General features: G+C 46.6%; 1 protein-coding gene across 15 annotated transcripts in view; it reads right to left on the minus strand.

The window, feature by feature from the left end:
• Positions 1-7607, minus strand: part of KIDINS220 (kinase D interacting substrate 220) — a 99443-nt gene extending 91836 nt beyond the window's left edge. For 14 of the 15 annotated variants that reach the window (XM_032866801.1, XM_032866799.1, XM_032866800.1 and 11 more), the window contains exons 1-2: positions 7457-7607; positions 700-843 (exon numbers count right to left, since the gene is read on the minus strand). In XM_032866801.1, coding sequence (XP_032722692.1) covers positions 700-807 — 108 coding nt within the window. In that variant the 5' untranslated portion in view covers positions 808-843; positions 7457-7607. Of the gene's footprint in view, positions 1-699; positions 844-7414 lie in introns of all 15 variants that reach the window. The other variant, XM_032866787.1, reaches the window with a different exon arrangement.
• Positions 7608-10599: the final 2992 nt, after the last annotated feature.

A 10599-nucleotide genomic window follows, 5' to 3' on the forward strand; every position in this document is an offset into this window, starting at 1 on the left:
GTGTGTAATGAATAAGTCAGAAAGAGAACTAAGATTCCATTAAAGAAAATATTTGAAATATTTTGTCTAGTTAATCTATTTCTAAAAAAACTGGGTCTAGAAGTTCTCTAAAACTTCCTAGAAACACTGTAGACTTTAGTAATCAAATTTCCCAAGTACTGATTATTTCATCTAAAAGAAAAGAGTCAATCATAAATCTAAATTCCATATTCAATCATATAAGTTCAAATGTATTCCAAAAGTATGGAATTTGAGGTACTTTTTTTTAAGGTTTTACTTATTTATTTGACAGAGAGAGAGAGAGAGATCACAAGTAGGCAGAGCAGCAGGCAGAAAGAGAGGGAGAAGCAGGCTCCAGGCTGAGCAGATAGCCCGATGTGGGGCTTGATCCCAGGACCTGAGCTGAAGGTAGAGGCTTAACCCTCTGAGCCACCCAGGTGCCCCTTTGAAGTACTTTTAACAATCTGACCAAGCTTAACTTTATATTTCATACTCACCTGTATTCTTAGCACAATGCCTTGTACACAGTAGTCGATAGTCAACAAATATTTGTGAAAAGAATTTAATTTTAGAAACTTGGTCTTGGGGGTGTCTGGCTGGCTTAGTCAGTAGAGCATCTAACTCCTTATTCCAGGGTTATGGGTTCAAGCCCCACACTAGGCGTGAAAAAAAAAGGGAGGGGCGGGGACGTGGTCTTACCTCATTTCTCTCATCTACATCTTTGCATTTTTCAAGAAGAGCTTTCAGGGCAGGAATGTTTTCTTCTTCTACATAATTTATTACACTCTGTGATATCAGAACTGACATTTTCACAGAAAGCTGTAGTTAACTTTATTCCAATACCTGTTAAAGGCAGATTAGATAAAATACACATAATTTGCGATTAGGAAAAAAACCAATTTACTATTAACTATATAATCATTTTTAACCTTAACTTGTATAAACACACCTCCACTGTCAGGAATAAAAGCAAGGCCCCACAGCTCAGCTGTCAAAATGCCCACCCCTCCCTTCCCAAGACTCTCACACATCTCAGTCTTAACTCATCCAAATCCCAGATGTGTCTCCCAAGCCATCCTCATCACCGCCCCTAAACAGAAGAAAGTCCCCACTGCTCCTGCATCTCCATAAATGGCAGCTCCAGCTCCATTCTTCCATGGAATTATCCATGACTTACCTTGTCCTCTACACTCTGCATTCAATCTATTAGCAAGTCCTTTCAGCTTCACCTATAAAACATATTTCACATCCAACTGCTTCTCATCACCTCCATCACAACCACCCTGGTCCAAGCCACTGTGACTTCCCATCTAGATTCCAACTGCTCTTCCTGCTTGCATTTGCTTTCCCCATAGTCTATCCTCCACAAGGCAACCACAGCGATCTTCTAAAAACATAGGCCTGACCAGAGCTTCTAAAACTGTAATATGCATCAGAATCACCTACAGAGCTTGTAAAACCCTGATGCCTGGCCCTTACTGTCAGAGATTCTGATATGACGGGTGTGGGTGCAGCCCGAGTCCACATCTTTGATAAGCTCCCAGGAGAGGCTACTGCCTCGGCTGCTCACTGAAGAGCCCTTCCTGCAAGAGCACCGAGTCGGACTCCATCCTGCCTTGCTCAAAGCCCTCCAACAGCTTCTCAAGGAACTCAAATCCCACGTGTTACCTTGGTCTCGACTCTAAGTGACCTCATCTCCAACCACTTCTCCTTACCCATTTCACAGCTTCAACACACCAAGCACTCTGCCACCTCAGGGATTCTGTCTGCCTAAATCTCTTCCACCAGAAATGCACATGGCTTTCTCCCTCTCTTTCTTCAATCCCTGATTAGGAAATTCTAACCTGACCCTGTGATGCAGCACAGTAACAACCTCACATATCCTCCACAGCGGTCTCCACTCCCACCCCCTTGCCCTGCTTTATATTCTCCGTGGCACTTACCACCATTGCAAATATATCATATTATGTGTTTATTGTCCATCTACTGCTACTGAATGTAAATTCAAAAAAAGTAGGCATGTTGTTTTACCCAACTGGGACATCCAAATGCAAATTAGCAGATTTCAATGCATACCTTGAACGAAATACATATGCTAAAATTGACCTAAATATCTAAAAGCACATAACTTCTGGAAAATAACATAAGACTATTTTGGATTAAGCAACGATTTCATTGATATAATACTAAAAGCATGGTCCTCCAAGAAAAGAAAAGTGATAAATCAGAGTTCACCAAAATTAAAAATGTTGTCCTTCCATTTTCCCTTTTCTTGAGCAATGTCAATTACTGGTATCCCATGTTTGTCCCTGCATTGTATTTGATAGCACGTGACTTATTTCTCGAGTTTCAGAGGTTCACAGAGGGACAGGAATCATGCCTCAAGACGGACTCTACCCAGAGCCTAACTCATACCTGATTTAGATAATCAGATTTAGAACTTGAGACCTGACAAGATTCAAATGAGATTTTTGGACTCTTGAGTTAATACTGTAATGAGCTGAGACTTTGGGGGCCTTGGGATAGGGTGATGTGTTTTGCACGTGGATTAGAAGTCTATCTCTGGAGACTAGAAGACAGAAACTATAGGGACAGAAAATAGATCAGAGGTTGTCAGTCTAAAGGAGGAGAAAGAGGGGACTACACTGGGGTTTAAGAGAGTTTGGGGAGTTCTTGGACTATTCTATTTTCTGCTTGTGGTGGTAGTTACAAGCTTACATGCATTTGTCAAAACTCACAACTGGACAGTAAAAAGGATAAACAATTTGATGTAAATTGTATCTCAATAACACTTTACTTTTCAAAAATCATCAAAAAAGTTATGTAACTTCACCCCTAAGTATCAATTCTAAAAACACAGGAAACATGGACAAAGATTTGTATGTACAACACAATTTTATTCATAATGAGAAACTTAGGATGGGAGATTACACAAATTATAATGTGTTCACACAGTGGAATAATATACAGTCACCAAATGTTGCTAAAAAATATATTGACAAAAAAATGCTTGTGATATATTCAGTGGCAGAAAAAATTAACTAAAAAAACTATATTCACAGCATCTCAACTATTGTAAATATATACATTATTAAATACTGAAATGAAACAGATCAAATGTTGATGGCATTAATATAATTTTTATTTTTTTAGAAACTTTATTTCCTAATTTTCCAGAATATGATACTTTTTTTCCTGAACTATAATGGACATACAATATCCTATTAATTTCAGGTGCCATCCGTCACCACACAAAGTTATTACAATACTACTAACTGTACTCCCTATGCGGTACATCACATATCTAAGAATATGATACTTCTATCATTGCAAACCAGTAAGAGATTTTTATTGACAGTTGTCACCAATATCCATGCTTCATGTGTTCTCACATCTTGTAAGATGAAGTCTAACTCCTCAGTAAGCCGTCCAGGATCTGGCTCTAACTACCACTCTTACCTCTTGATATCTGCGCCACACCCTTCCACAGCCCAGCCAAGGTCAAAGTTGTCCCTACCTGCAGGCTGCTCCGCACTCCTGCCTTTGCTCAATTTACTCCTTCCATTTTGAACACCATCCTCACGTCCACTGTTTCAAAGCATCAACCACTCTCTCCAGAGTACAACCATTACCATTTTCTGTCTACCGCATTTCCTAACATCTGACATCAGCCAACCAGACTCTCAGTGCCCTAGTTTAGGGCATTCACCATCTATGCGAATCAAGCCTTCTTCAGGTACAAGAAACAAATGTAAACTAGCTTAAGGAAGACAGGAAATAAGGATACTGATTTATTTCCCTAACCACATTGGGGGAAGGGTGGGTGCCACTGGACTACAAATGCCAGTAGAATTCTCATTCTCTGTTGGCTTAATCTACTTTTGTTATAGATCAACTTCTTCTACACAAATGGGAATTTGGCTGCCAACAGCTATCTAGTCCAAGTCAGACAGTTTCTCAGAGAAAGCAGATTATTCTTTGTCCCCAGATTCAAAAGTCCCACATTGGGCCAAGTGCCACTGGAACCAATGAACTATAGTCACAGGACTGGGAAGGGGTTAAAGGTCACATAGTATTGGCAACGTTTCCAGAAAAGAGGAAACTGTTGTAATCTAGGAACCTGTCCTAAGAATTTCTACCATACCATCTCTCAGCTGGATCTATGTGATAGCCCCCAACTTGACGTCTCCTCTCTCCACCCCACTTCAATCAAGCTGCCACACTGAACCAAGAGTGACCTAAAATACACTTCTTTAAAATTCTTCTTAGTTCCCCATAAATTCATGCTGGGAGAACAAATGATGATTGCTTTATTACCCAAAAGTTTATTCAAAGGACTGAAACCCTCAAATCCTTTGAAAGCTGCTGTAAAGATTCAATTCTGTAATTCCTATGAAAAGCTATGCTCTGTGTAGAGCAGTGAGGATTCATAAACACAGTTCTGGATTATGATTATGAAGACTTGTAGACCCTTCGCAATCTGGCCCCATCTCACCATTCTAGCTTCACCTCTGTCTCCCCTCCCCAGCCCCATCCCTCCCACCCTTGACCCAAAGCTGCTTCCCTACTCACTTCCACTCTTCCAGGTCCAGGCTGACTAATCTGCTTGCAACCCTTGGCTGACCCACACTTTTTTTTTTTCCAGGCCTCTGCATTTACTTCTCCCTCAGCTTAGAAAGCCCATCCTCCACAGATATGCCTGCACAGTTTCTACTCATTATCTTCTGGAAGCCTCCACCAACTGGCTGCTTGCTCTAAGCGGGGCCAGTGCCCTGAACTCAGTCTCTATAACCTGTGGATATGCCTCGGCTTTGAAGGCTCATATACCATTTTATTCATTCTTGTCCACAACTCTAAACTCCAAGATCTGGAGGAAAGACCCACCTTATATCCGGCGTAATGCCTACAAAATTGGAGCTGAGCAAGAGAAAAGCAGCCCTGACTGTCGGGAACGGGCCTGGCATGCACAGTTAGACCTTGGTACTGTCAGGTGAAGGTAAACACGGACAGCCAAGTGCCTATTTGGCGTACACCCAAGAGACAATGGATAGCATGAATGGAACGTTTAAGTAAAAAGTAAGCGCTAGGACCGGAAGTGAAGGTGATGGGTTAGATGTGTAACTTCTTCAAGGATAAGGGCTGTCTCTCCTTTGTCCTTATGTCCCTAGAACCTATCACAGGAATACACCAAATAGAATCACAGTAACTAGCAAACTGAGTAACTGCACAGGTGTACTAAACGTGCCTCTTCCGTAGTTCTTTGCCCGCCCACAGGCTCTGCTACCCTCGACAGCCCTGTTTTCTACCATCAGCCATTATCAGGGATGGGCACATGATCTGGGACACGTGAGTGCTCAAAAACATACGCCGGGCCAATGAGATTCCTCTCTTCAGAACTGGGAATCAGAAACCAAAGACTCAGTCATTATGGGCCATGTGCCAAATGATACAGTTTTGAGATAACCAGTCGGCAGAGAGAACCTAACAGATAGGAATAGAGACGTAAGAAAACAAATGCAGCCCCTTAGAGAGAGGCAGAAGGTGAAGCTGCCTTGGATCCTGATTTCTTGCTGATTCTCATTAAGTCCCATAAATCTCCTTTTCCCTGAGGTAAAAGAGTAAGTGTCTGTTCCGTGCCTTCCAAACAGCCCTGACTAATATACGGCAGATAAAGCTGAGAAACTGACAGTTTTTGAGCAAAAGCAGGAAGAGGGAGATGGCACACTGGCATGATTCCAGGAAAGTTAATCTCTCAGCAGTGTATGTAGCCCAGGAAAGAAAAATTAGAACTCTGGACACCAGGCAGGGAACCCCCAAAATAACCCACAGGAAATGAAGAAGAAATGAGAGATATGAGCTTGAACAATATAAAATCTCCCATATCTGACCTTTTAACCTATCAAAATACCCAGAAGAGAGATTCTGGATGTAAAATCAAAGAAACTATGTGACTGGAGATTTAAAAAAAAAAAAGTCAAGGATGACTAGATGCCACGCATCAGTGACTGGAGGAGGGTTGAACCCATTAACCAAAAGGCAAGTTAGGAGGAAGTGAGGACTTTTTTCTGCAGGGTCATGGCCCCCTACCACCTCCCTACTCTGGCTATGGGGTGCTTTGGCCAGGCTGAATTTGACGTGCTCCAAAAAGGATGGGTTGGTTAATCCACCAGTATTTGTAAAAACCATCTGGATATCATTCATACAAAGAACGCAGAACGAGGATTCTCAAACTTGTGTACACCAGAGCTACTCGGCAAGTCTGTCAAATACAAATATTCCTTGGCTTCTACCCGAAAGAATCCCACCCGGTAGATCTGGGATGGGCCCAGAATTGACATTTTAACAAGCAGCCCAAAATGATTCTGATGACCAGTCTTCATGCGACTAAAGCTAGAGAACAAAGAACACTCCGCGGCCGCAGCCACTTCTCCCCCTTGGCTCTCCATCAGCTCTCGAAGGTGCTTTAAACATTTTTAGATGTTCAGTCCTCAGTGTTGTCAAAGTGTGGGCAATGACAAAACATCAGAAACGCCCGGTGGAATCGGAAGGCGTGACTCCAGAGCCACACCCCGGCCAGCTGAACAGCGATTTCTGAAGGTAAGGCTCGGAAAACTGCATTTTTAGCCGGCGCCCCTAGCGGCTGGCAGAGATGGATCCATCAACAGTTATTAACAAGAAAACATTCTTCACTGGTTTAAAGCTTTCTCTATGTCAAAACAACTTGGAAGAAAAATAATCCAATATTGCTAGCGGACAAAGAAATCGTTTCCCTATAAGTAAATCATAGAAGCATCGCAAGCAACGCCTTGCTGCTGTTTTTCCAGGCACTCAAAGGCCTGCACAGGACAACGGAGCAAGGAAGCCCGATAAGAAAGCAAAGGAAGAAAACGAACCACCTGGCCCTCGGAAGCCCGGAGTAAGAAACCTGAACACCTGCCTTAACGGTACCAGCTAAGGCGGGTCCCGAGACCCGAGGGTGTGCCAGCGGCTGCTGCACAAAAGAAAACAGTTTCACTAAGGCCCCTCCCCCATGCTCCCTCCCCGCCTGCCCCAGACAAGCACCTCTCCGCGGGCTGCCAGACTGACCACCCGAGACACCAAGTGCGAGACCTTCGCGGCGCTCCAGCTAGCGCGGGCTCCCGGGGAAAGCCAGACCTCGAGCTCCCCGGGCGCCCAGCCGCGGACCCCACACCCGGCCTCGCCCCCTCCCCCGCCGGCCGCGGCCCTGCCACACCGGGCCTCACCCCCTCCCCCTCCGGACACGGCCGCGCCCCCTCCCCACCCACCCCCCTCACCAGGCCGCGGACCCCCACACCAGGCCGCGGACCCCCACACCCGGCCTCGCCCCCTCCTCACCAGGCCGCGGGCCCGCCGCACCGGGCCTCGCCCCCTCCCCGCGGGGCCTCGCCCCCACCTCCTCTGCCCGTCATGCCGCGGAGCCGACCATCGCACTGACCGTCTCACAGTCCGGCCTGAGGACCGCGCCCACAGCTCGAACGGAAAGGGCCTGCTCTGCCGCAGGCGCCGTCAGAAGACGGGAATGGGAGAGGCGGCGGCTTCCAGCGCTTCGCCCTCACCAAACCCGGCGGCCATTTTCGTCCCTCTCCGCAAACTGACAGGTCACGTGGCCGCGGGCGGCGGGGCGGGGCTGCAGGTGGCCACGCCCCCCGGAGGGCGGAGGAGCCCGAAAGCCCCAGGGAGCCTGCGGGCGAGGTGGGTGTGGGGCAGGATCAGCGGACCCCAGGACTCTTTGGCCCTCCGCCCCCTCCTTCTGACCTCCAAATGGGTGTATTTTTGACAAGTGCGCCGGGCAATATTTTCTTCCTTGTCAGTGTCACTCTTTTTATGATAATTTATAGTCCCTATTCACCATTGTAATCAAAATTTAGGCGGAGAAATAAACCCAATTATAGCTTCAGAAAACATTGCTAATACATTGCAAACTAAAGCCCGCTCAAGTCTCTCCTCCAGAACCCGGAAGCCAGGTGTCCACCCTGTCCGAGCACCTGTGGGATTATATCTATCCTGGTCTTTCCTTGAGCCCACCTCCTCCTGCCGGCTTGCCAGGCCCCTTGGCAGCCCAGGGTCTCTGCGGAAGGTACCTCGGGCTTGCCTGAGGCCGAAAGCAATTGAAAGCTTTCAACTCGGGTCCTACTGTGGACTCCTTTCAAGACTCCCTCCTGGAAATGTTCAGCTTCCTGGGTGTCTGTGACTCTCATTCTCCTATTTCTCTCTGTGACTCTCATTTACCAGGCCGCTGCTCTCAGATTCCAATTCCATTCAACTGCTTGTTTCTAGAGTCTTCACCGTCCGCACCCAGTGTGGTGATCCTCCTGTACTGCTGCGGTGTGGGAACGGGCTACTGCCCGCATCCACCGAGAGCGGAGCTGGGAAGTCATTTCATATGGCTCAGCCCCCACCCCCGACCTCCCCAAGGTCATCCCATCAGCCACTTCATCAACTCAGATCCAATGGCTGCAGAAACTCCCACCAGGATTATCCTAAGAGCCCCCAACCCCCACCCTGCCTCTGCTGGTGCCCCACTCACTGGTTCAACAGGAGATTGCTCCCTCGGGTCACTTCTTTGATTAAATTTCTCAGCAGCCTTCCATTTCCATAGAATAAATTCCCAAAAAGTACTTAGCATGCAGGCCTCCTAAGGAGCTGGCCCCTTGCCAGACTTCCTGCCATCGCTCTGGCCATTAAGCTCCTCCTATCCTGTCCCCACCCCAAATGCTTGTAAATGGTAAGCATTTACAGTTCGTGGAACATTGGGCTATATTCGGTCTCATCTCCGTTCTTTCCCAATGTTGTTTCCAACCCTAGACGTTCTGCCCTGTCTCTTGTCCAGCTGATTCCAAGGGATGCAATTGCAGTGGTCCCCAATTTTGTGTAGCTTACTGGATGACCTCAAGCAGATCTGGCCAGTCCATCTACTGTATCCACCTTCTTACTCCGTAGCGCCTAGAGGTACCCAGAGAGCTTGTGTTAAAGCATATTTAACCTGTTTACCTGTCTTCCCCATGCTGTGAGATTCACTCCATCCTTATTCCACACCCACACCTTTACCCTGTTTGGAACAGTGTCTGGCCTCAGTAAGCCAATAAGGAAGAAACCACAAGATCTACCATCCTGTCATATGATCTGGGGTACCACCTCCTTGTCTCGGGCATGTCTCGCCAACATGTGTTGGAGCCATGACTACTCATTGGCTTTTTCCAGGAGTTGCCAGATTGATCCACTGGGAAATACTTTTCAATGGTCCCCAACCTTGGCACATCAGAACCATTCACAGGCCTTCATATAAACTAAGACCTCGAGTGGGGATTTAAAAATAGCTCCCCAGCTGATTCCAATGACATACCATTCTCAGACTTGGGTTTGAGTCCCACTGGGCCTAAATCAGTGATTTCAAGATGAACATACTATTTTTATGTCAAATAACTTTTGACAGCCCACACAGGACAGCCGGTGATGTTTTAGTGACCACTGGTTGTGAAATTGGCATGGGAATTGGAATTTGTGGATTCATAGAGATCCGTAGCCCCAGATGGGCAGCCTGCCCTCTCAACAAAAAGAACGGCCTGAGCAGTGAGCAAGGCAGTTGACAGGTTTTCTTGATGAGTGTGTGGACACAAAGAGAAAACGCGGATTGGGTCAAAATGCACTGACGGTCTTGCAGAAGTGTGTTGGCTAATGAAATGGTGGCTTAGGGAGATGGGGTTCTTCAATCCTTGCATGCCTTAGCCTGGGGGACACCACTATGAGAGGAGCTGCCCCCAGGATAATCCCTCCTCACACCATTCCCTCCAGCCCCTGCACCCCATAATTTTTGCAAGTGCAGCAGCATTGCCTGCTTAGTGCAACTGCCCCTCCACGGCAAGGCCAGGGGCTCTGGCATCAGCTGAGCTCTGACCCACTACACGTGAGCCGTGCAGAGTGACAGTGAGTCAGCACACCAGAAAGCTTTTCCCAGGGGAAACTGGAATATACAGCAGAAAGCAAGACAGGGGAGGTGGGGCAGGAAGCTGTCGTTTACCAGCGTCGGTGGTCCCAAGCCCCTCTCTGGGGAGTTCTCATTTAAAAGCCTTGCAAATCCCCTTCTAGAAGTGGGACATTCAGTCCCAGATGTTGAAAAGACAATTGCCTCTGCTGCGTGAATGTCCCCCCCACACACCTTTCCCCAAATGAAAATCCCTAAAGATACTCCGTGTACGAGCTGTTCTTTTAGGAGTAATTTAAAAAAAAAAAAAAAAAAAAAAACAGGCCAGATAACTGCCTGGAAAGAAGCTACTAGAAACAGGCTTTGCTCCAGCCCACATTTTGATGGAATATGAGAGGAAGGTGAGGAGGGTCAGATTCCAAGGATGGCAGAGTGGGAGGAAAGAGAAGCAACGAAGGAGAGAAAAGATTCACCAGGTAGGGTTCCCCCTCCATGGCAGGTCTGACCTGGGGAGGGAGGAGACTTGAGGAAGGGTTTTAGTGCTATACCACGTCAAACATTTAATAACCAAAATGAGAAGTTTTACTAAAAGTGACTAGATACGATTGAAGAGTGAGGAGAAAAGTTATGAAATGATGAGCCCTACTGGAAATTTC

This window comes from Lontra canadensis, unplaced genomic scaffold (assembly GCF_010015895.1).
Source record: "Lontra canadensis isolate GAN:19392208 unplaced genomic scaffold, GSC_riverotter_1.0 scaffold32, whole genome shotgun sequence".
Classification (NCBI taxonomy): Eukaryota; Metazoa; Chordata; class Mammalia; order Carnivora; family Mustelidae; genus Lontra; species Lontra canadensis.